Source organism: Manihot esculenta, chromosome 7, assembly GCF_001659605.2.
Source record: "Manihot esculenta cultivar AM560-2 chromosome 7, M.esculenta_v8, whole genome shotgun sequence".
NCBI lineage: Eukaryota > Viridiplantae > Streptophyta > Magnoliopsida > Malpighiales > Euphorbiaceae > Manihot > Manihot esculenta.
Window position 1 is genome coordinate 27,923,923 of NC_035167.2, and position 27,439 is coordinate 27,951,361.

The 27,439-nt window shown below is 29.5% G+C and overlaps 1 protein-coding gene across 3 annotated transcripts; it reads left to right on the plus strand.

The window, feature by feature from the left end:
- The first annotated feature begins 8,299 nt into the window (after window positions 1-8,299).
- LOC110619235 lies at window positions 8,300-27,109 on the plus strand. Of its 3 annotated transcripts, none has more exons than XM_021762532.2 (8): window positions 8,300-8,455; window positions 8,876-9,207; window positions 10,928-11,434; window positions 11,800-11,949; window positions 12,051-12,143; window positions 12,608-12,655; window positions 12,746-13,176; window positions 13,446-14,249. In XM_021762532.2, the coding sequence occupies exons 2-8, from the start codon at window positions 8,892-8,894 to the stop codon at window positions 14,055-14,057; spliced, it is 2,157 nt and encodes a 718-aa protein (XP_021618224.1). In that variant the 5' UTR covers window positions 8,300-8,455; window positions 8,876-8,891; the 3' UTR covers window positions 14,058-14,249. The 3 variants fall into 3 exon arrangements, with proteins under 3 accessions (XP_021618224.1, XP_043814380.1, XP_043814379.1); XM_043958445.1 differs by lacking the exons at window positions 12,746-13,176; window positions 13,446-14,249 and adding exons at window positions 25,668-26,104; window positions 26,322-27,109 and having other exon boundaries at window positions 8,301-8,455; XM_043958444.1 differs by lacking the exons at window positions 8,876-9,207; window positions 10,928-11,434; window positions 11,800-11,949; ... (2 more) ...; window positions 12,746-13,176; window positions 13,446-14,249 and adding exons at window positions 21,754-22,085; window positions 23,911-24,417; window positions 24,794-24,943; ... (2 more) ...; window positions 25,668-26,104; window positions 26,322-27,109 and having other exon boundaries at window positions 8,326-8,455.
- The last annotated feature ends 330 nt before the right edge of the window (window positions 27,110-27,439 follow it).

The following is a 27,439-nucleotide window of genomic DNA, read 5'->3' on the forward strand; positions in this document are numbered from 1 at the left end:
GGGTTTCAGGAATTACTGATTCTACTGGGGAAGGAGGTAGTGGTGGTGGTGCAACATTCCCTATGTTAGGGTTTGCTGGATTATGGTAATAGGGTGGAGGTGAAAACATGGGGTAGGGTGAATATGGTGAGTAATAAGGAAGATAGGGCATGTATAAGAGGTAAGGGTGGTAACTAGAGTAATCCGATGAACCTCCTATCGAATACCTGGGTCCCTGTAGGTAAAAATATTATTGAGGTGGATAGGCGGATCCTGAAGCTTGGGCACCTCCAGTTCCCCCTTCAGATTCTCCCACACCCTTTCTTTTAAAGCTCATACCCAAACTTCCATCTCTCTTCTATTCATCACCTACTGATCCTTGACATCTGCAGACATCCTACTCAGATATGTTTTTCTTCTATATGCATCAAAAGACCTTCCAGAGTCCCTTGAAACTTCTCCCCTTTTACTTCTGCTTGTCGGTGCTCTTGATGGAGTAGTAGGGGGAAGAGTATCCATGCCTTCATTTTCAAGTGGGACTCTGGTCAATTGAGTAGATTGATGTGAGCCACGCATCCTGTCTTCTGATAAACAACATTAAACACATAAATAGTAGCATCATATGGTTCATGTGGATACACATGAGCCCAACACATATATATTATATCATCAATGCTCATGCATATAGTCATAGCATTAAACATAACCATACATACATCAAGACATGACTCTACATCCTATCCCTAGTGGACATGTATTTTCCTAATTGTACTTGCCCTCTAACATCAATGAGCCCAACACTCTAGGTCCTTATAAACCTAGGGGTCTGATACCACTCTATAATAACTCAAAAATTGGATCGCTACTGACGTTAGGGTTCAGATCAACTTAAGATTATCGGAGTGATAGCAAGCCTACTATACATCCTATTACATCTAATATAATTCCAAATATAATCTTAAAAATGTACATAAATATTTCATCTCATGAACCAACACTCGGCATGTGCATACATACATAACTGATAACATAAACCCATACTAGAGCCCTCATTAAATGCTCTAGTATGATCATCATTACATGCCTTAGTTTGGTTCAAACATAACTTAAACTTAAAACTTTTATATAATAAGAAATTAACAAGGGGATCCTAAAAGAAAACTCAGCCAAAGCACAATTCTAAACAACAATACATTACATATCCACAGCTATACTATTACATAAGAGCTATATCATAGAACATTGCTAACCTCTTGAGCTAACTCTGGTTCTGTAAACCTAGGTTAGGGGAAAAGGATAAGCTACTAGAGTTTAGTGAGCAAAAGCATAATTATAAAACAGTTTAACAAAGCATATGATCGTATGAATACATTATAACACAAATAATTCACATCAAAATGGACTTGTCATCAGTAACCCTCCATAATACCAATAGTACCTGGCCCACAACGGCTACTCCTTATAACTTCCTCTTAGGCTCACCTCTTCCCAAAAGTGGAGAAAACTTCTCTCCATTTTTTAGTGGAGCTCAATTTATAGTTGGCTTGAAAAAGCCACCTTTGGTAGCCGAACCTTAAGACTTTTCTAAAACTCCTTTTTTTTAATACTTTTTAAAACTTAAAATTTATTTTGTAAAAACCTATTTTATCCTTCTAGAGTTTTTTGTTTTAAGATTTCGGATTCCAACGGATATTCTGTCGAAAGTTGAAATTTCAAAACTGGAGTTTAGTCAGGTATTATAACTAGAAAATTAATTTTTTTTTCTGACCATTGTATTATTTAGGACCTTCAAACTGGAAAGAGGATTAGCAATGGTAGACTGCATGATGACTTATATATGTTGGAAGGAAATCTAAGTTTGGATTCACCTCGGCCTCTCTTTGAAAGAAATCAGGATGTCAATTAGGAAATCATAGAGTGACATTGACAGTTAGGACACCCATCCTTCTTTTTTTTAGAGAAAGTTTATTATGATTTATTTTCTAAGGCTCAGTTTGATTCTTTAGTTTGTGATGCTTGTGAATATGCTAAGCATATAAGAACCTCTTGTCCCTCAAGTAACAATAGAAGTACGATCTTTTTTTTATCATCTATTCTGATGTTTGGGGACCTACTCAAATGGTCTCACTCTCTGATAATCATTAGTTTGTTACTTTTATTGATTGTTGCACTTGCATGACTTGGGTTTATTTGATAAAGGTAAAGAGTGATATGTTTTTTCACTTTCAATCTTTTTCACAAGATGGTTTATACTCAATTTGATGATAAGATAGAAGTTTTGAGGATTGATAATGGCATAGAATACATGGATGATCATTTTTTTGCTTATCTGGAGTCTAATGGGATACTACATCAAACTAGTTGTCCTTACATTAGTGCCCAAAATGATGTTGCTGAAAGGAAAAATAGGGACCTGTTGAAAGCAGGCAAATCTCTCCTTTTCAACATGAATCTTTCAAAAATCTATTGGGGAGATGCAGTCTTAGCCGTAGCTTACCTCATTAATAGAATTCCTTATCTTTAAAAGTTTTTTAGAGATGCTATAAGGGAAAAATACTTATACTTTTCCACTAAAGGTGTTTAGGTGCACATATTTTATTCATACTAGGACAGGTGGAAAGCTCGATTTGAGAGCTCTTAAATGTGTGATTGTTGGGTACTCTCCCACACAGAAGGGTTACAAGTATTATCATCCTCCATCTAGAAAATACTTTGTCAGTATGGATGTTATGTTTAGAGAGACTGAATCTTACTTGAACACTACTCCATCACCTCTTCAGAGGGAGGACAATGAGAGAGAAGAGATTATTCCTAATCCTATAATTCTAGAATTTTTTAGTGATCAGAAAAATATAATTAGCCGTTTGGATAACCTAGATTTATGGAGATACTTAAGAAGAGACAAAAAAAAAAAAAAAGTAGAAAAAGCTATTGTACAGCTTACTCAGTGTCATGAATCCTTCTCTTCTCTATCTAGTGAGTCAACTCTAAATCTTGAACCCATTGATGATCTAAATAAATTAATTGCTTAAAGAAAAGGAGTTAGGTCTTACATAAAATACTCTATTTCTAACTTTCTCTCTTATAATTCTTTGTCTATGTTCTATAGAGCCTTTGCCTTGTCTATTTTCTCTCTATCTATCCCACAGAATTGGAAGAAAACTCTCAGATTCTAATTAGAAGGGAGCAATGATTGAAGAAATGAAAGCCTTATCAAAAAGCAAGACCTGAGAATTGGTGACTCTTCCACCTGAAAAAAAAAATCAGTTGGTTGCAAATGGGTGTTCGTTGTGAAACACAAGGCAAATGGATAAATTGAAAGATTCAAGGTCAGACTAGTTGCTAACGGATACACTAAAACCTATGGAGAGGATTACCAGGAGATATTTGCCCCTATTGCTAAAATGAATTCAATAAGAGTTTTATTATCTAACGCTACCAACATTGACTAGAACCTACAACAATTTGATCTGTAAAATGCCTTCCTCCATGGAGACTTAAAGGAGGAAGTATACATGCACATTCCTCCTAGATTTTCTGATGAAAAAACCTAAGAAAAGATGTGCAGGCTAAAGAAGGCGTTGTATAGATTGAAACAGTCACTTGAAGCTTGGTTTGATTGACTCAATAGAGCCATGGTTTCCTTTGGCTATCAACAGAATCAATATTGATCATACCCTGTTTATCAAACATCATAAGGGTAAAATTACTCTTCTTATTGTTTATATTAATGACATAGTAATGACAGGGATGGCAAAGAAGAAATGGATCGATTACAGAAGCTTCTGGCTTAGGAATTTGAAATTAAAGATCTAGAAAAACTTTATTATTTCTTGAGAATCAAGGTTGCCAGATCAAAAAAGGAAATCTTTATTTCCCAAAGGAAATATATTATAGATCTCTTTGAAGAAATTGGTATGTTAGACTGCAAAACAACAAAAACTCCCATTGAGAGCAATCACAAGCTACAAGTAGGGATTAGTGAATCAAGGGATATTAGCAGATATCAGAGGTTGGTAGGTAGACTGATTTATCTTTTGCATACTCGATCAAACATAGCATATGTAGTCAGCTTAGTCAGTCAGTTTATGCATGATTCTCGTGAGCCTTACATGTAAGCTGTTTTTCACATTTTGAGATACTTGAAGTTTGCTCTTAGAAAAGATCTCCTAGTCTCTAAATATGGTCATTTTCACATACATGCATTCAGAAATGCAGATTGGGCTGAATCCCTTGATGATAGGAGGTCGATTAGTGGTTACTGCACACTTATGGGAGGAAACCTTGTCACTTGGAGTAGTAAGAAGCAAAGTGTTTTTGCTCAATTAGAAGCTGAAGCAGAATATAGAGTAATGATACAATGTGTTTGTGAACTCCTAAGTTTGTAGAGATTTTTGGAGGAATTAAAACTGTTGGAGAGGGACAAACTGCTCTTGTATTATGACAATAAAGCTGCTATTAGTATAACTCACAATACAGTTCAATATGACTAAATAAAACATATATAGATTGATCGATACTTCATTAAAGAGAAGATAATAAATAATATTTTGAGATTAGATCATGTGACTTTCGATGGACAACTAGCTGATGTGTTTACTAAAAGGCTCAACAACAAGACTTATCACATTTTGATTTGAAAGTTGGGTATGTATGATATTTATGCACCAACTGGAGGTGAACATTGACCAACATAGAATATTTCTAATTAGGAGGATTTAATTATTTGAGAACTGGAGGGGAGCATTGACCAATACAGAAGATTTTTAATTAAGAGGATTTAATTATTTGGGATCCTAATTAGATTTGATTATAAAAATTTTATTTTTATTGTAAATATTTTTAAATTAGATTCATTTTTTATGTATAAATATTCAAATCTTATAAAAATCAATTTAATTAAAATAAAATAAAAAATTTTTATAAAAAACTTTCGATATAAATAATAAATTAAAGATGGATTGTGTTAATTTTATATTTATTTTTTTCATATATAATATTATAATATATATATATATATATATATAAATTATATAAATATATTTTTTCACACAAATATTTAGTTAAATAATTATATATTCTATATTATTCTTTCCAACTTATTTATATATATGGTGACTTATTAAAATTTTTAACTATTATTGTAAAATAATAGACTAATTTTATTTAATTTTTACAATTAAAATTAAATAATTCAATATATTTTAGAAATTTTAAATTATAAAATCCTAATAACTTGAGATAAAAGTATATGTAATAATTTAATATTATGATAAGAAAGAATTATTTTTGTTTTCATTGACTAAAAAAATTAAATTAATCAATAATTTAAATAAATTTAAACTAATAAAATTAGAATAAAAAATAAAAATTCTAATATAATTTCAAACTTAGTTTTAAAATAAAACTATTCCTATATAAATATTATTTATATAGAGATAATATCAATAAATTAAAATAAAATTTTAATTTTAATGGAATAAATTAAAATAATATAATTTGAAATTCTAATTAATTTTTAAAGTTGCTTTCCTATAAAATTAATATAACCATAATTGATTAAAATATGCATACATAAAAAAGTTGATGTCCTTAGTTAAAAAATAACATATTAATTGAATAAAATATAAAAATTTAATATAATTACTTAGGAGTTAGCTATATTTATGAATTTATTATGATAATGGATAATTAAATTTGATCGATTAAAAATTAATAATAATAATAATAATAATAATAATAATAATAATAATAATAAAATAAAATAAATTTAAAATTTAAAAGTTGAATTTTAAGATATATATAAATACTAAAATTAAAATTTTGCATGAAAGTATTAAAATAGCACATAAACATTTAAAAAAATGAGATAGTAAAATTATAATTTAAATTATAAATTAAATATTAAGTAATCCTAAAAATGATAATATAAAACTATTAAATAATATGTTATCCTTTTAACTTTAAAAATTATATTTAAATTTTAAATTTAATAAATGAATATTTGTATTTTGAATAATACTTAAATAATAAAATATCAAAATAAAGACTATTAATATTAAATTTTAATTTTAATAATATTAAAAAATAAAATAAAATTTTATAGTAAAGAAACTTATTAGTTTAATGATATAATAAGTGATTCATTTTATCTTCTAATTAATAATTTAAATAAAAATTAAAATTACAAGTAATTTAATATTTATTAAAGATAATTTACGATATCATTCAATTTATTAAAATATTAAATGATTTTAATATTAAATTTATGAAATATGACATTAAATATCAGATCATTAAAATAATATTAATATTATTAAAATATCACGTCAAGTGATCATTCGGTCGGTTCGATTCAAAATTAAATCGAACGGAATAAATTAAAAATTAAAATTTTAATATTTATGAAAATCGAACCGAATCGATTTTAATCAAAAATTAAATCGAATCAGTCTGATCCAGTTTGATTTGATTTAATCGATTTAAATTTTTAATAAATTTTTTTACTTTTTATTTTTTTTTAATATTTTAAAATTTAATTGAAATATTTTAATTTTAATATGATTTAATCTTTCTATATTATTAAAATAATATACTATTATCACTAATCGGTTCGATTTAATTTTTTTGATTTTTTTATCAAAACCGAACTGAACTAAAATAACCAAAATTTTTGAAATTAAAAACCGAATTGAAATGAATAAAAAATCGAATCGAATTTTTAAATTAATTCAGTTTCAGTCGATTTTTTCAATTTAAACTAAATACTATTCACCCTGTATATTTAAATTTAAAATTTATTTATTACTCTAAGTATTTTTTTTATAAATTAAATATATAATTTATGATTATTAAAATAAGTATGAAAACATATAATATACGTTGAATAAAATTAATTATTAAAATAAATAAATTAAATATTAAATAATATATTATTTTATTAATTATATGTATTGCAATTAATTAAAACATATAATAATAATTATATTTATAACCATCCAGCTAAAATTGATCTAAACGTGCAGTTAATTTCCATTAAACTTAAAATAATTAATTTAAATTATTTAATGATTTGAAGCTAATTATTATATACTATCGCATAATTTCTTAACTTGCAAATGTGGGATACTATTCCCCGGGGCAATTAGCATTACAATACTACATCATTTATTTAATTTTATGATTAAAATATCCCCCACCTTCACATGCATTTTACATTTTTTATTTTAATTTTATTTTATTTATTTTTTCAACTTTAAATAAAATAATTTGATAATATAATAATGGCGATCCTTTTGAGACGATGAAAACAGGAGTTCACACCAATACGTCTGATCCGATCACTTTACAAAAGGATTATCCATCATATAATACAGTTCCGAACTCTTACGTCTTCGATTTCACTTATATTCGAAACAAACAAACCGATCTCTTTAAAGCACACGGATTTCTACTGAAATTATAATTGCATCTACAATAAAACTGATAAATAAGACATGAGTGATGGAGTGAGTATAGGTAAAGTAACTTAACATTTATTTATCACTTTATATTTCAAATATAACAATAATCTTTGTCCTAAAACTGTAAAAATATTAATACCTCTAAACCAATCATGAGAAAAGGGGATAAAAAATCAAAGTCCTAAAAACTTTCAACTTCTCTCGAAGTCTCCCTCTCTTTGAAGTTGAAAAAACCAGCCCAATTCACCTATAATTTTAACTACTCAATTAGATCTATTAATTTCTCCGTAAATCAAATCTTTTAGCCACGTACTATCGTCCATGTACCATCGTCTCCTAATCTTATCGGATCTCATACTTATCATAACTAATATGTAATATTTACATGCTACTGCATTATAGAAATTAAATTATTTAATAATTAAAAGTTGAAAGAAAATTATTTTATAGATATTAAATTATTTAAAATTTAAAAATTCAAGGAATAAATATAATAAAAATAAAATTTAAAGATAAAATAATTTTTTATAAAAATGTGAGTGATAAATTTTGCATTTAGCTTTATAATAAATATAGTTTAATGCCTTTTGTGAAAAATCTTTAATGTAATGGCCACGAAAAAAAGGAGAAAAATAAATAAATTCCTTATGAAAAATTTATAAAATTACAAAAGTCGACGACAATAATTTAAATAGTATTTTTGGTTATACTGTCCCTGATTCACGATTTCCAAAAGAACTCTACTTTTCCACTAAGCCAACTGTCTAAGCATAATACATCAAATAAACTTTTACTTTTGTCTCTTTTTTTTTAATCTTTTTTCTGCTTTCTTAGAACAATTATTTATTTTTTTATCGAAAAGAACAATTATTTTTTCTTTCATTTAAAAGTTGTCTTTGATAAGAATGGACTCTTTGCTTTTTCAATTATTGGAATGAAATGGTGTTCATATATTGCTGCCTTCCACGTTGAGCTAAAACATAAGGAGTTCAGCAGAAGCAAAGCTACCATCTGTAAGTTTCCATGAACAAATGTTTTATGTTATTATTATTACTTTCTTTGACTTTGGTTAATTCTTACCAGCTTGGGTATGTAAACTTTTATTTCTTCTTCCTTGTTTAGATGGAGGTTTTTTTCTTAAATAATGGAAGATTTTTTAAGGTTTTGTATTTGAAAGAGTTGAGATGTTTTTAAAGGTTTTTAAACATTTAAGTACAACTCATGAAATTGGTAAGTCGAAAAGATTTTATCTTTTTTTGGGAGAGTAGAATCTGAGACTTAATTTATTCATATACACTTACCATCAGGTTAAATCTATGAATACATGAAAAATCTTATTTTATAAAATAAACTTTAGAAAACCTACCTCTGCCTCTTCCCAAACAGTTGTTAGTTGTCCTACCAATAACACATCCATTTCATACAATGGACAGATTGAGCTCGGCAAACATGTGGAATAACATTGTTCCAGAGCATTTAGAAACGCATAATCATGAGAACTGGAGAATTTGGATGAAGAACTATCTATTGGCTCATGATCTCTGGGACGTTGTTGAAGCAACTGCAGAAACTCCTAATCCAGAACAAGCTGAATTTAAGGACTGGCAAAAGAAGAACGCTGCAGCTTTACATGCAATCCATGTTTCATGCTCCCTTGATGTATTTTTAAAGATCAAAGAGATAGATTCAGCTGGTCTTTGTTGGAATGCTTTGGCTGATATTAAGGTGGAATGCATGCAGGAGCCAAGGCCCATGCTACAATCAGGTTAATAGATGCACCTTATATACACTTACCATAAAACATAAAGGGAAAAGTACACTTTAGTTACATGTATTTTTGTGTTTTTGCACTTTAGGGACTAAAGTAATTTTCATAGCATTTTAGGATCTAAACTTTTACACTGTTAGCAATTTGAGAATTTAGCAGTTAATGATGTTAGATACGCTAACATCTCCATGTCATCAACTTTTTTTTTTATGACCTAAATATAAAACTTTAAAAGTACAGTTTCTTGAATTGCATATAAAACTAAGCTCCAACCCTTATCGATAAAAATACGTAATTTTCAAAATGTATGAAAAAATAAAAGAAAATAGGAAGAGAGGGAGAGAAGAGAGAGACATAGTGAGATAGAGAAGGAAAAAGAGAAAATTGCAAGAGAGAAAGTCTCTTCCTCTCTCCTTTTGTATCTCTCAATCTCACTTTGCTTTTTTGTCAAAATTTCTCATTTACTCCTAATGATAAATATTAGAAAAATAGAATTGAATAGAGATATTGTAAGAGTAATGAGAAATATTAGGAAAATAGAATTGAATAAAGATAGTGTAAGAGGAGTGAGAGAAAAAAAATTAAACAGAGAAGTAAAGTGAGATAGAGAAATACAAGAGAAGAGAGAGAAAGTGAGAGAGAGAATCTTTTCCCTTTGTTCCTTTGTCCCTCTCTATCTCACTACTCTCTCTCCTCTTTCTCTCTCCCTCTCTTCTCTAATTTTTTTTTCATACATTTTGAAAGTTGCACACTTTAATTATTAAGAGTTGAAACTTTTATTTTATTTTCAATTAAAAAACTTGTACTTTTAAATTTTTACGCTTAAATCATAAAGGGAAAAGTTGATGACATGGCTATGAGTGTGCCACATCAAATGTGGTCATGTCACGTCATTCTAATATCGTTGGTCACTGGATCCTCAAATTACTAACGATATGAAAGTTCCAATCCTAAAATACAATAAAAGTTATTTTAGTTCTTAAAGTGCAAAAATACAGATAACTAAAGTGTACATTTTCTAAATATAAAACATTTTGCCTGTATTCAACCTATCATGGGTCTAAGATACAAATATGTGAGTCATTCCATATAAAAGTTATATGGCACCCACATATTTGTGTTTTGAGTATATAGTAGACCAGGTGTAAGTAAGTTTTTTTTCCTCTCATTTATAAGAAGCTCGAAAGGAAGCAACTTGAAATTATGACACCTACACATTTGTATTTTGAGTTTATTGTGGACTGGGTTTAAGTAGGTTTTTGTGTGGACTGGGTTTAGGTAGATTTTTATTTTTTATTCTCTTGTTTGATATAAGTATAATATATAGGTATAAAAAGTTTGAAAAAAAACTCTTAGTGTGACTTGATCAATTCTAACAAATTCTTAGCATTAAATAACATTCATCGAACACTTTTCATCAATTTATGTTCATTGTCATATGTAACATATCAAAAAAAGAAGTATTGCTCTTTATAATCACGAAAATCATTTATAGATGAATCTATAGTAAATTTTTAGCGATTCTGAGATGAATTCACCTTTTTATCTTATTACAAAACTTATTTTTAATTGTGTTCATTGTAAAAAAGGTGAAAAAAAAAAATACTCTATAGTAAATGCTAGAATAAGAGTCACTACAATATACACCATTCTTTGGTAATTTTTCATGCTTGGCAATCCGTTCCTTTTTCTGTATGAATGTTGTTAACATTGACAGGGACAGAGGGGGGGATCTCAGGGGAAGAGAAGGAGAATGTGTACCTTCAATTTCGACCGTTATGCCTAGCCATAGAGAATGGTGATTGCAAAGCTGTTAAAGAATTTCTTGAGGAATGCCCAGAGGCAGTAAGAGAAAAACTTACAATATTTGGTGATACAGCTCTTCATCTGGCAGCCACTAACGGGAATGTGAAGTTGGTGGAAGAGTTAGTAGCGTTAATGAAAGAAGAAGACTTAGAAATACTAGATAAGAATAATGACACAGCCCTAAATATAGCTGCTGGTTCTGGAATATTAAGACTTGCAGAATGCATGATAAACAAGAACAAAAAGTTGGCCTGTGTCACAGGAACTACCCATATCCCTGTCATTGTAGCATGTAGAACTGGCCAAAGGGATATGACTTATTATTTATATTCTGTCACTCCATTCGACTTTCTACGTTCAGAAGTTGGTGCTTTTGGATCTTTGCTTCTCCTTGAAGCTATCGGCAATCAATTTTTTGGTAAGAAAGCTAGCAGCATTTCACTACTACAAAAATAGGTCTAAGACAACGATGGCAATTTATTGTCTTATATACTTTGATTATAGTCATAAATCAATAACAATTCTTTAAAAGCTACTGTATTTGCCTTTGATACTGAATATAAAACAGCGGTTTATTTATTTTTTTCAATGAATAAAAAACACAACTTTAATTATAATTTTATTAAATATAAAATATACTTTTTATTAAAATATATTATTATATATAGTAAAAATGTGAATTTTAATAATTTTAAACTGTTGTCGCTGCTAACGCTTAGTAGTGTTTGCATTTCATTGTGTTTCTTTTTGACATTTTAAATTAGTATGTTGCAACAATACTAGACATTGCCTTGGATCTGGTCCAAAATTGCCCATTTATGGCAATTAGAAGAAATCATCGTGGAATCACCCCTCTGATTGAATTCTCCAAGCTAACCCATTTATTCCCAGAAAGCAGTCGTCTATCATTTTGGCAACGATGGATCTATTCATGTTAGTGTCCTTTCCTTTCCATTCTTTTTGCACTGTTGATGAATTTCTTGGTTACATATGTGCATGTAACTAAATATTCGTAAGTTAACTATTCATGGAAGGTGTCAATGTGCAACAACGAGCTTCCTCAAAAGATGTTCGAATATACATTCCACAATATGATCCAAACGAAGAGGGAAACTTTCTGATGAGAGGTATGCTTCATTCTTTCTGTACCTTTCTCTCTTCAGTAACTGTAATGTATCATTAACTCTACTAATTGCTATAGCATTATAGCCTTTATAGTACGTTAAGCATTCGGCCAGTTTGATACGGTCGGTTAGATTTTTTAATATTTTTTTACACTTTATTTAAGTATTTTATGATTCAATTAAAGTATTTTAACTTTAGTTAGAATTTATCTTCTCTATATTTTCAAAATGATATAATATAGATAATTAATTGGTTCAGTTTGGATTTGTCTAATTTTTTCTGATCAAACTGTCCTGAATCGAAATACGAAATTTTTTAAAAAATAAAATCGAAGTGCAAATAATATAAGACGAATTTAGTTCAGTGGATTATTTCGGTTTGAAGCTCATAATTTGTAGTAATGGCATGGCTATACTTAGGCTGATTTCAAAGAGTCGTTTAATTCTTGCGTTGGTTAAATTTGCAGTGTTAAATCAATTGCGTTCTCTGGGTTCAAAATTCCTGGAATTATCAGGTATCCTTTTGTCCATTGTTTAACATTTCTTTCCATATATTGTCCTTATTTATTCTCACCTTGAAATTGTTTACATGCTTGTTAATCAAGGAGTACAGCAGATCTATGATTTGAAGTTGATACACACCCAAGCTCTGCAACTTCTTAATTGCATATGTAATGGAGCAATATCAACTTTAGATGACGAAAAGGTAGAGGAATATGGAATATATGAAGCATACTTTACAGCTATCAGAAATGGGATAATTGAAATAGTTGTGGAGATTATTAAAGCTCATCCACCACTATTGATTGTTCAAGCTTCAGATAATAATACACTTCTGACTGCTGTCAAGTTTCGGCAAGAAAAAGTATTCAGCCTTGTGTACGGGCTTGATTCAAGGAAGAACATTTTGCTTGTTGGCTGCGATAAGAATGACAACAACCTGCTGCATCTGGCAGCCAAGTTGGCCCCTCCTCATCGACTTGCTCGTATCTCCGGTGCAGCTCTACAGATGCAGAGAGAGCTGCAGTGGTATAAGGTGATATTTCTTAACTTCAATTAATTAAAGTTCTTGTTTACATTCAGCCCATTATGTACCCAAAATAGAGAATAGGCTTCAGCTGTAGGTTAGTAATATCACTAATAAACCATGACAAATTGAGAAATTATTGGGTGTTAAATATAGATTTACTGAAGCATCCATTGTATTAGGTTTTACCAAACATAACATAACATAACATTAACTAAGGGAATTTTCAAAGTAAACTTTACTTGTTTATAACAGTAAACTAAATGATTTCATTGCAGGAGGTGGAAAGCATTGTAAAACCTTCATATAAGGAAGATGTTAACAAATGTGGGGTCAAACCTACTCAAATGTTTTCAGATACCCACAAATTTTTAATGGAAGAAGGAGAGAAATGGATGAAAGATACTGCAACATCTTGCACAGTTGTTGGTGCTCTTATTATTACGATTATGTTTACTGCAGCATTCACTGTTCCTGGTGGTAACATTCAAGATACTGGATATCCAATGTTTTTACATGAAAAAGCATTCATGGTTTTCATAATAGCTGATGCAATTTCTCTCTTCTCTTCATCAACATCAGTGTTAATGTTTTTAGGAATCTTAACATCTCGTTATGCAGCAGATGATTTCCTCAAATCTTTACCCACTAAGTTGATCATTGGTCTTTCCACACTTTTTATCTCAATTGCAACTATGATGGTATCTTTTTGTGCTACACTTATACTTATGTTGGAAGGAGAATTGAACCTTATCATTCCACTAGTTTTATTGGCTAGTATTCCTGTCACTCTTTTCATATTTTTACAGTTTCCCCTCCTTGTTGAGATTTTTATATCCACTTATGGTCCTGGTATATTTGATAGGAAAAGCAAGTATTTGCACAAATAATGTAAATGTCAGCTTTAAGAGATTGTTTAAATTTATGGCACATTTCTGTTATTGGCACAGGCCAATGGATGTTGTATTTTTTTTTTTTTTTGAGATGCGGGGATATTGTGGTTACAATCCCTCTAATCTCTTTTGAAATTTGTATGTATTATTTTATTTTTTCTTTTAATAAAATACCTTACTTAATAATTAGATATATAAGTGGATCCTAAATTTTTTAATTAGATATATTATAATAGTAATGTAATTATTATTATAGAGCTTGAGATATTATTATGATAAAAATATCATAAAAATAATGATAATAACGCTAAATACTTATAATAAGTTTTGAATATCTATTTAGAATGTTTTTTAAATAAAGAATAAATATATAGAAAAGAAAAAAGTAATGTGGGAGGAGAGTTGCGAGACTCCAGCTGATTTAGTAGGAGTGAAAATTGGCGGATTTAGTAGAAGTCTGCCATTCAGGTGAAATCTTAAAAAAAATATATATAGTAAAAAATATTGATACTTCCCTTAGAAAGAGTCTATTATCTTTCATGATTTCTTATTTTTTTAATTAGATTTAAAATAGTAAATATGAGAGAAAAAAGGTAAAAAAAATGAAAAGAGGGTGCTGAACACTTTTATCGTTTAGAATTTAAAGAACAAACTCGACCTACACATGTTTCTTATATTATGTCTTTAATATTTAGTATGATTTTTTTTTCAAACAAATAAAGTCAGATAGGCATTCATTGCATATGAATCTATTAAACCTAATCATATGAGGTTTCTACCGAAAGTTAGGTTTGATGATTATTGTTCCACTGAATATGTTCTAGCTCTCAATTTGGTCTAAGGGAAGGAAAGGGTCTTGGATGCGCCCAAACCCCTAAAAGCCTCCCTTTTATAGTAGGATGGATAAGGAGTAGTTAAGGATTTCTAATCCCTAACCCTAGCAATCCATGTGCTGTGACTATGTGTATCGCGGTTTTAAATTTTCAGCTTATCCGCTTGCTGAATTGGATGAAATATAAATTAATATGTATATGTATATGTATATGTATATTACCTGGATCAATAGATCACTAATAATGAGAATATTTACCTTAATTCTACATGCATGGCTCAAACACTCACACTATGTAGGTCTGTTTTGAATTCTTTCTCCCTCGGTTTCTTCTTGGGTTGGTACTGATCATGAAAGAGAAGGCATTGACAAGCTCTGGGTCCTCTTCGGTTATGATCATCTTAGCTGCAGATGGGTCTGAAATTAGGAGTTTAGCCACAAGGTATCCAGCAATAGACCAGGTCTGGAACTGATGTGCTTGTTTTCCAATGGATCTTGCTCTTTTAGTATCATAATATTCAGGCCACTTGTCCATTGATATGCGCCTTTCAGCAACTTCAACAGCTTTGGCAGCAACTTCCGGTCTATTCATCTTTATGCACGCAACTGTCAGCTGAAAACAGACCCAGACATACAAGCATATTTATGTAATACAACTATCAAAAATCTCTATGCAGGATGTCATCAAATAACATGCAATGTGACAATCGATGGTAATGAGCATCCATGGGAGTGTAAATAAATCAAACTATTTGTGAACTATTCAAAATTTGGTTTGATAAAAACTCAACTAGATAAAAACTCGATCAAACTCGGCTCAACTTCTAAACCTGTCAAGTTTGAACTTAATTTTATACTTGTTTAGTAAATGAGTCGAATTTGAACTCCACAGTATTCGCTTTATTAAAACTCGTGAGCTTGCTCGTTTCTAAGTTTATGAGTAGATAAACAAATTGGCTCATGAACAGTATTGTTAAGCAAGCCGAGTTCAATGTCATAAGAGAACTTAATTTAAAATTTAGTATAAATTTTCACGAGTCAAATCTGAGTTTTCTAAAATTCAACTCTATACAATTTAATTATACTCTTATAGCTTGTAAATATTTGAATCATTAATATTTAAGAGTTATGTTTTATAAGTTTACGAAATAACTTATATGTACACTTATTTAACTAAAATTATTTAGTTTTAAACTTATTAATTTTACGCTAAAATTTATAATAATTGTAAACAAATTAAAATATCTGATATTAGACTTGACAAAAACTCGATTCGTCTAAGCTCATTTGCTAAACGAACGAGTTTATTGATATTCGACTTGAGTTTGACACAAGTAAAACTCAAGTTTGGCTCAAACTTGAAAACTTTTAATAAATCAAAACTTAAACTCTTCGAAACTCGGCTCGGTTCATTCACCCCTAAACATCTAGTTGAATATCCTAAGCATCTAGTTGAATATATTAGGCAGGAACAACCATACAGGACAAAAGATTCTAAGATGGCACAGTTTCTTCCTTGTTCCTTAGGAATTTTCACCCACGACTGGTCCCAAAACACATGCTAAACTACCTAAGCTGCTAGTAGGGTGTTGATTTCACCCATCTTTCTTACAGGTATTTATTTACAATTCTCTTGAACATACTTCTAATTAAAAACTTAATTAGATATATAAGTGGATTCTAAATTTTTTAATTAGATATATTATAACAGTAATGTATTGACTCTATAATAATAATAATTATTATTATTATTATAGAGCTTGAAATATTATTATGATAAAAAATATCATAAAAATAATGATAATAACATTTTTTTTATTAGGTTTGGGATAGTGAGTACAAGAGAAAAAAGGTGTTAGACACCCTTCTCATCCAGAATTTATAGAACAAGTCCGACACTACACATATTTCTTATACATTGTTTTTAGTATTTAATATGAATTTTTTTTTCAAACAAAAATAGTTTAAACACTCACAATAAAATCAGATAGGCATTCATTGCATATGAATCTATTAAACCTAATCATATGAGGTTTCTACTGAAAGTTAGGTTTGATGATTATTGTTCCCCTAAATATGTTCCAAAGACTATCATAAAATTCTTTTCAGTTACCAAGTGAACCTAATTAGATTATTAAATTCTTTTTATACTCGTTTTGTAAGGAAAGTAACTAAACACTCAAAGAATATTTTGCAAGGAAAGTAATTAAACATCCAAAGAAAGGAAAAAAGGAGAAAAGAATTAACTTTACAATCCTTTCTACAACTTAAAAAAAAGGAGGACAAAAGAATAACAAACCCTCAGAGAAGTTGAAAATAAAACGAAAACTTAAAAGAACTAAAATATCCTATTAATTACATGGCCCTTGGGCCGAATATCCATGCAAGAAACCTTCAATCTTGGGTTTTTGGGTTTCTTTTGGGTTTGGACACCTCCATGGCCTCAAAGTGGTTTTCTCTCCCTCATGTATATACTCATTTCGTCGGCTTATTTTTGGCTTTTCATTCATCCATTCAATTTCTATAAAATTAGTGAGTTGAAAAGATATTTTTTTAGAACCTTTATTTAAATATTTTTAAAAAAATTTATTTCAACCCAAATAATAGGAAATTATTAAGGTTTAAAAGCAATGGAAAATTTATCTTATAAACTATAATTTAAAAAACCTTACTTTATTTTAACTCCACCAAACAGATTGTTAGTTACCCTACTAATAACACATCCATTTCATATAATGGACAGATTGAGCTTGGCAAACATGTGGACTAGCATTGTTCCTCAGAATTTAACAACACATAATTATGAAAACTGGAGAATTTGGATGAAGAACTATCTGTTAGCTCATGATCTCTGGGACATTGTTGAAGCAACTACGGAATCTCCTCTTCCAGAACAGGCTGAATTTAAGGAATGGCAAAAGAAGAATGCTGCAGCTTTATATGCAATCCATATTTCATGCTCCCTTGATGTATTTGTAAAGATTAAAGAGATAGATTCAGCTGGTCTTTGTTGGAATGCTTTGGCTGATATCAAGTTGGAATGCATACGCGAGCCTAAACTGCAATGAGGTTATTAGCTGCAACTTATCTCATACACTTAATATAAAGCATAAAAGATCGCATGAGATAATTTATTACATTTCGAGTTTATATGGACATGATCTCATTAAGTTTTTCTTGTAGCTAAGTTCATTATTATAATATTATATGTAATATATATAAAAAAAAGACTTAGGTTCTCATTGTTTTACGAAAAATATTGTACAGATAATTTTGAATGAAGCTTAAACAATAAAAAATAAGTTATTTTGTTGAAAAATATTTTTTAAAAAAACGACGTAAGTTATTTTTCAGAAACAAATTGAGTCTCATATTTTCTTTTAAAATCATGAAAATCATCGATAAGTGAATCAATAGTAAATTTTCAGTAATTTTGAGATGAATCTATTTTTAATATTATTATGAAGCTTATTGTTATTGTGTTTATAGTTTTTTCAAAAAAAAAAAAAATCTCTATAGTAACTAATAGATAGTAAATGCAAGAATAATGAGTCACTACACTGTAAATGTTGCAGTGAAACTAAACTTAGATTTTAAGGATTCAAGTATATTCATAAATTAATTAAAGTTTGAAAATAATAATATATAATCAGAATAATAAATAAGTGATTAAAAAATCATTATCTATTGGATAAAATAAATAGAAACAAATTTTTGTGGCACAAAAATTACAATTTTCTCACACACTCAAATCTATTTTATCATACTTTGTAATCCATTCTTTTTTCTGTGAATGATATCAACTATGACACTGAAGGAGAATGTGTACCTTAAATTTCAGCCGTTATGCCTGGTTATAGAGAATGGTGATTGCAGTGCTGTTAAAAAATTCCTTAAAATACACCTAAGAAAAAAACTTACAAACTTAGGGATTAGAGCAACTTTCGTTGCATTTCAGAATCTGAACTTTGACACTGTTAGTAATTTGAGGACCTAGTGGCTAACGACGTTAGATATGCTGACGTGGTGTTTTGACATCATCTCCCCGTCATCAACTTGTCCCTTTATGATGTAAGTGTAAAAGTTTAAAAGTATAAAAGTATAAATTCTTAAATTGTAAATAAAATAAAGTTTTAACCTTAATAATAAAAGTATATAACTTTTAAAATGTATGAAAAAAATATATATAGAAGAGAGTACGAGACGGAGAGAGGGAGAGGAGAGAGATAGACATAGTGAGATAAAGAGGAAAAAAGAGACAATTACAAGAAAGTCTCCTCTTGTACCTCTCTATATATCTCACTTTGCTTTTTTGTCAAAATTTCTTATTTACTCCTATGGATAAATGTTAGGAAAATAGAGATAACTAAAAAGAGAAGTAAAGTGAGATAGAGAGATATAAGAGAAAAGAGAGAGAGGGAGAGAGAGAAAGAGAGCGAGAGAGAATCTTTTGCCTTTATCTTTTTCTCCCTCTGTATTTCACTACTCTTACTTGTCTCTCTCTCATTCTCTTCTCTATTTTCTTATTTTTTTCATGCATTTTGAAAGTTGCACACTTTTACTATTAAGGATTGAAACTTTATTTTATTTGCAATTTAAGGATTTATACTTTTAAACTTTTGCACTTAGGTCATAAAGGAAAAGGTTGACGTACGTTGAATCCATTAATTAAAATTGATTATCCTTTACTTAATTTAATAGATTTTGTAAAAAGGGTGAATGAGTGTTGATCCCACATATATTTTAATTTTGTTTAAATTAAATGTCAAATAGAAAAAGAAAAAGAATTATTTAAAAGGAAAGAGTGAAAAAGAAAATTTCTATTATTAACATGCGCTTGAATAAAATTAATTATTAAATTTAATAAATTAAATATTAATAAAATATTATTATATGTATTGCAATTAATTTAAAAAATATAATAATAATAATAATTATATTTATAACCATTCAGCTAAAATTGATTTAAACGTGCAGTTAATTTCCATTAAACTCAAAATAATTAATTTAAATTATTTAATGATTTGAAGCTAGTTATTATATACTATCACATAATTTCTTAACTAGCAAATGTGGGATATTATCCCACGGGGCAATGAGCATTACAATACTACATCATTTATTTAATTTTATGATTAATTACATCTAAATTGCATTATAATAAAATAAAATTATAATTTATCCCTCACCTTCACGCGAAAAGTTTTAATTTTAATTTTATTTTATTTATTTTTCAATAAAAATCGTAATGCATGTACAAGATAAATGAATTATCCAAACTAATACGTACCTGCTATGATGTCAGACTTGCTATGATGTAAGCGTTCTGCATCATCCCATATCTCCAACTTTACTTATGCTCAAAGTGACTTCTTTAAGATACGTGGATTGATCATAATTTTATTTATAGTAGGACTAATATATAAAACATGAGTGATGAGTGAGTATGGATGAAATAGTTCAGCATTTATTTGTCGATTGCCAATCATAAATAAACCGCCTTACATTTCTATTATAACACTTCTCTGGTGTATCCGATTAAACAATACATCAAAACGCTTCAAATCATAATAAGAAGGGATAAAAAATCCAAGGTCTAGAAGCTCTCAACGTCTCTCAACGTTTCCACCTCTCTAAAACCAAAAAAACTAGCCCCATCGATTAATTCTAAAAACTCAATTAAATCTATTAATTTTCCGTAAATCAAACCCTTTAACTATGTGCCATCATCTCTAAATTTCATCAAATTTCAAATTTATTATAACTAATATATAATATTTACATGCTACTACATTATAAAAATTAAATTATTTAATAATTAAAAATTAAAAAATAGTCATTTTATAGAGATTAAATTATTTAAAATTTAAAAATTAAAAAAATAAATATAATAAAAATAAATTTAGAGATAAAATATTTTTTTATAAAAATGTGAGTGATAAATTATGCATTTAGCTTTATAATAAATATAGTTTAATGCCTTTTGTGAAAAATCTTTAACGTAATGGCCACAAAAAAAAGGAGAAAAATAAATAAATTCCTTAATGGCCACGAAAAAAGGAGAAAAATAAATAAATTCCTTATGAAAAATTTATAAAATTACAAAAGTCGACAACAATAATTTAAATGGTATTTTTGGTTATACTGTCCCTGATTCACGATTTCAAAAAGAACTCTACTTTTCCACTAAGCCAACTGTCTAAGCATAATACATCACAAAAAATTTTACTTTTGTCTTTTCTTTTATCTTTTTTCTGCTTTCTTAGAACAATTATTTATTTCTTTCATTTAAAAGTTGTCTTTGATAAGAATGGACTCTTTGCTTTTTCAATTATTGGGTGTTCATATATTGCTGCCTTCCACGTTGAGCTAAAACATAAGGAGTTCAGCAGAAGCAAAGCTACCATCTGTAAGTTTCCATGAACAAATGTTTTATGTTATTTCATTATACTAAATTCATTACTTCCTTTTATTATTATTATTACTTTCTTTGGATTTGGTTCATTCTTACCAGCTTGGGTATGTAAACTTTTATTTCTTTTTTCTTGTTTAGATGGAGGTTTTTTTTTTCTTAAATAATGGAAGATTTTTTAAGGTTTTGTATTTGAAAGAGTCAAGATGTTTTTAAACGTTTTTAAATGTTCGATTTCAACTCACAAAATTGGTAAGTTGAAAAGATTTTATCTTTAAAACTTTCAAATACCTTAAAAAGTTTTTTTTCTCTCAAAGAATAAAAAATTATTAAAGTTTAAAAACTATGAAAAATATTACCAAAGTTAGAAAACCTTGCTTTATTTTGTCTCCCTCAAATAAAGTGTTAGTTGTCCTACCAATAACAAATCCATTTCATACAATGGACAGATTGAGCTTGGCAAACATGTGGACTAGCATTGTTCCTGAGAATTTAGCAACCCATAATTATGAGAACTGGAGAATTTGGATGAAGAACTATCTATTGGCTCATGATCTCTGGGACGTTGTTGAAGCAACTGCAGAAACTCCTAATCCAGAACAAGCTGAATTTAAGGACTGGCAAAAGAAGAACGCTGCAGCTTTATATGCAATCCATGTTTCATGCTCCTTTGATGTATTTTTAAAGATCAAAGAGATAGATTCAGCTGGTCTTTGTTGGAATGCTTTGGCTGATATTAAGGTGGAATGCATACCGGAGCCAGGGCCCATGCTACAATCAGGTTAATAGATGCACCTTATATTATACACTTAGCATAAAACATAAAGGGAAAAGTACACTTTAGTTACCTGTATTTTTGCGTTTTTACACTTTAGAGACTAAAGTAATTTTTGTAGCATTTTAAGATCTAAACTTTCACATTGTTAGCAATTTAAGGATTTAGTGACTAACTATGTTAGATACGCTAACGTGGCATACTGACGACTTCATCTCCACGTCATCAACTTTTCCCTTTATGACCTAAGTGCAAAAGTTTAAAAATACAATTTCTTGCATTGCAAATAAAACTAAATTCCAACTTTTAATGGTAAAAATATATAATTTTCAAAATGTATGAAAAAAAAAAAGAAAATAGGGAAGATAGTGAGAGAAGGAGAGAGGGAGAGATGGAGAGAAGAGAGAGAGAGACATAGTGAGATAGAGAGGGAGAAAGAGAAAATTGCAAGAGAGAAAGTCTCTCCCTCTCTCCTCTTGTACCTCTCTATCTCATTTTTCTTTTTTATCAAAATTTTCCATTTACTCTTATGGATAAATATTAAGGAAATAGAATTGAATAGAGATACTGTAAGAGTAGTGAGAGAAAAAAATTAGATAGAAAAGTAAAGTGAGATAGAAAGGTACCAGAGAAAAGAGAGACAAGAAAGAAAGTAAGAGAGAATCTTTTGCCTTTGTCCTTTTGTCCCTCTCTATCTCACTACTCTCTCTTCTCTCTCTCCCTCTCTTCCTTATTTTCTTATGTTTTTTCATGCATTTTGAAAGTTGCACACTTTTACTATTAAGGGTTGAAACTTTTATTTTATTTTTAATTCAAAAACTTGTATTTTTAAATTTTTATACTTAGGTCATAAATGGAAAGGTTGATGACATGGCTATGACGTCAGCGTGCCACGTCAGATGTGGTCATGTCACATCATTCTATTTAACGTCGTTAGCCATTGGATCCTCAAACTACTAACAATATGAAAGTTCCAATCCTAAAATGTAACGAAAGTTATTTTAGACCTTAAATTGCGAAAATATAGGTAACTAAAGTGTACATTTTCTAAATATAAAACATCTTGCCTGTATCCAACCTATCATGAGTCCAAGATACAAATATGTGAGTCATTCCATATAAAAGTTATATAACACCCAAACATTTGTGTTTTGAGTATATAGTAGACCAAGTGTAGGTAAGTTTTTTTTCCTCTCATTTTATATGAGTATAAGACGCTTGAAAGGAAGCAACTTGAAATTATGACACCTACACGTTTGTGTTTTGAGTATATAATAGACCAAGTATAGGCAAGTTTTTTTTCCTCTCATTTTATACAAGTACAAGAAGCTAGAAAGGAAGCAACTTGAAATTATGACACCTACACATTTGTATTTTGAGTCTATTGTGGACCGGGTTTAGGTAAGTTTTTATTTTTTATTCTCTTATTTGATATAAGTATAATATATAGGTATAAGAAGTTCGAAAAAAAAACTCTCAGACTTTATCAATTCTAACTAATTCTTAGCATTAAATAACGTTCATTGAACATTTTTCATCAATTTATGTTCATTGTTATATGTAACATATCAAAAAAAGAAATATTGCTCTTTATAATCACGAAAATCATCTATAAATGAATTTATAGTAAATTTTTAGCAATTTTGAGATGAATTCACCTTTTATCTTATTACAAAACTTATTTTTAATTGTGTGCATTGTAAAAAAGGGGGAAAAATACTCTATAGTAAATGCTAGAATAAGAGTCACTACAATATACACCATTCTTTGGTAATTTTTCATGCTTGGTAATCCATTCCTTTTTCTGTGTGAATGTTGTTAACATTGACAGAGACAGAGGGGGGGATCTCAGGGGTAGAGAAGGAGAATGTGTACCTTCAATTTCGACCGTTATGCCTAGCCATAGAGAATGGTGATTGCAAAGCTGTTAAAAAATTTCTTGAGGAATGCCCAGAGGCAGTAAGAGAAAAACTTACAAGATTTGGTAATACAGCTCTTCATCTGGCAGCCTCTAAAGGGGATGTGAAGTTGGTGGAAGAGTTAGTAGCGTTAATGAAAGAAGAAGACTTAGAAATACTAAATGATAATAATGAGACAGCCCTAAATATAGCTGCTGGTTCTGGAATATTAAGACTTGTAGAATGCATGATAAACAAGAACAAGAAATTGGCCAGTGTCACAGGAACTACCCATATCCCTGTCATTGTAGCATGTAGCTCTGGCCACAGAGATATGACTTATTATCTATATTCTGTCACTCCATTAGACTTTCTACATCCAGATGCTGGTGCTTTTGGATCTTTGCTTCTCCATGAAGCTATCGGCAATCAATTTTTTGGTAAGAAAGCTAGCATTTTCCACGATTTCACTACTACAAAAGTAGGTCTAAGACAAAGATGGCAATTTGTTATCTTATATACTTTAATTGCATTTGCATACTGAGTATAAAATAATAATTTATTTATTTTTTTATAACGAATAAAAAATAAATTATAATTATAATTTATTAAACATAAAATAGATTTTTTATTAAAATATATTATTATATATGATAAAAAAGTAAATTTTATTTATAATAATTTTAAAATATTGTTAAACTGTTGTCAGTGCTAAAATACCACGACAACTACTAAAATACTGCTTAGTAGTGTTTGCATACCATTTCATTGTGTTTCTTTTTGACATTTTACATTAGTATGTTGCAACAATACTAGATATTGCCTTGGATCTGGTCCAAAATTGCCCATTTATGGCAATTAGAAGAAATCATCTTGGAACCAACCCTCTGATTGAATTCTCCAATCTAACTCATTTATTCCCAGAAAGCAGTCGTCTATCATTTTGGCAACGATGGATCTATTCATGTTAGTGTCCTTTCCTTTCCATTCTTTTTGCACTGTTGATAAATTTCTTGGTTACATAAGTGCATGTAACTAAATATTCATGAGTTAACTATTCATGGAAGGTATCAATGTGCAACAACGAGCTTCCTCAAAAGATGTTCGAATATACATTCCACAAAATGGTCCAAATGAAGAGGGAAACTTTCTGATGAGAGGTATGCTTCATTCTTTCTCTCTTCAGTAACTCTAATTTATCATTAACTCTACCGATTACTATAGCATTATAGCCTTTATAGTAGGGTTAAGTATTCGGCCAATTTGATTTGGTCGGTTGAATTTTTTAATATTTTTTTACATGTATTTTATAATTCAATTAATTGGTTCGGTTCAGTTTTGTCTATTTTTTTCTGACCAAATTGCACTGAATTGAAATACAAAATTTTTTAAAAATTAAAACCGAAGTATAAATAATATAAAACAAATTTAGTTTGGTGGATTATTTCGGTTTCAAAAGGATACTAACCGCTCATACTTTGTAGTAATGGCATGGCTATACTTAGGCTGATTTCAAAGAGTTGTTTAATTCTTTAGTTGGTTAAATTTGCAGTGTCAAATCAATTGCGTTCTCTGGGTTCAAAATTCCTGGAATTGTCAGGTACCCTTTTGTCCATTTTTTAACATATCTTTCCATATCTTGTCCTTATTTATTCTCACCTTGAAATTGTTTACATGCTTGTTAATCAAGGAATAAAGCAGATCTATGATTTGAAGTTGATACACACTCAAGCTTTGCAACTTCTTGATTGCATATGTGATGGAGCAATATCAACTTTAGATGACACAAAAGTGGAGGAGTATGGAATATATGAAGCATACTTTATAGCTATTGAAAATGGGATTGTTGAAATAGTTACAAAAATTATTAAAGCTCATCCACCACTATTGACTGTTAAAGAATTGGCTTCAGATAATAATATACTTCTGACTGCTGTCAAGTTTCGGCAAGAAAAAGTATTCAGCCTTGTATATGGGCTTGATACAAGGAAGAACGTTTTGCTTGTTGGCTGCGATAAGGATAACAACAACATGCTGCATCTGGCAGCCATGTTGGCCCCTCCTCATCGACTTGCTCGTATCTCCGGTGCAGCTCTACAGATGCAGAGAGAACTGCAGTGGTATAAGGTGATATTTCTTAACTTCAATTAATTAAAGTTCTTGTTTACATTCAGCTCATTATGTACCCAAAATAGAGAATAGGCTTGAGCTGTAGGTTAGTAATATCACTAAGCATCCATTTTATTAGGTTATACCAAACATAACATAACATAACATTAACTAAGGGAATTTTCAAAGTAAACTTTACTTCTTTATAACAGTAAACTAAATGATTTCATTGCAGGAGGTGGAAAGCATTCTAAAACCACCATATAAGGAATATGTAAACAAATTTGGGGTCAAACCTACTCAAATGTTTTCAGATACCCACAAATTTTTAATGGAAGAAGGAGAGAAATGGATGAAAGATACTGCAACATCTTGCACAGTTGTTGGTGCTCTTATTATTACGATTATGTTTACTGCTGCATTCACTGTTCCTGGTGGTAACATTGATACTGGGTATCCAATGTTTTTACATGAAAAAGCATTCATGGTTTTCATAATAGCTGATGCAATTTCTCTCTTCTCTTCATCAACATCAGTGTTAATGTTTTTAGGAATCTTAACATCTCGTTATGCAGAAGATGATTTCCTCAAATCTTTACCCACTAAGTTGATCATTGGTCTTTCCACACTTTTTATCTCAATTGCAACTATGATGGTATCTTTTTGTGCTACACTTATACTTATGTTGGAAGGAGAATTGAACCTTATCATTCCACTAGTTTTATTGGCTAGTATTCCTGTCACTCTTTTCATATTTTTACAGTTTCCCCTCCTTGTTGAGATTTTTATATCCACTTATGGTCCTGGTATATTTGATAGGAAAAGCAAGTATTTGCACAAATAATGTAAATGTCAGCTTTATGGGATTGTTTAAATTTATGGCACATTTCTGTTATTGGCACAGGCCAACGGATGTTGTAATTTTTTTTTTTTTGAGAGGAGGGGATATTGTGGTTACAATCCCTCTAATTTGTATGTATTATTTTTCTTTTTCTTTTAATAAAATATATTTTTTTAATTAAATTTGGAATAATGAGTACGGAAAAAAAAACGTGTTAGGCATTCTTCTTGTTCAGAATTTTATAGAACAAACTCGACCATTCATATGTTTCTTATATATTGTTTCTAGCATTTAATATAAATTTTTTTTTTTAGGAAAAGTAGTTAAATTAAACACTTACAATAAAATCAGATGGGCATTCATTGCATATGAATCTATTAAACCTAATCATATGAGGTTTATGATTATTGTTCCCCTAAATATGTTCCAAAGTCTATATAGCTCTCAATTTGGTCTAAGGGAAGGAAAGGGTCTTGGATGCGCCCAAACCCCTAAAAGCTCCCCTTTTATAG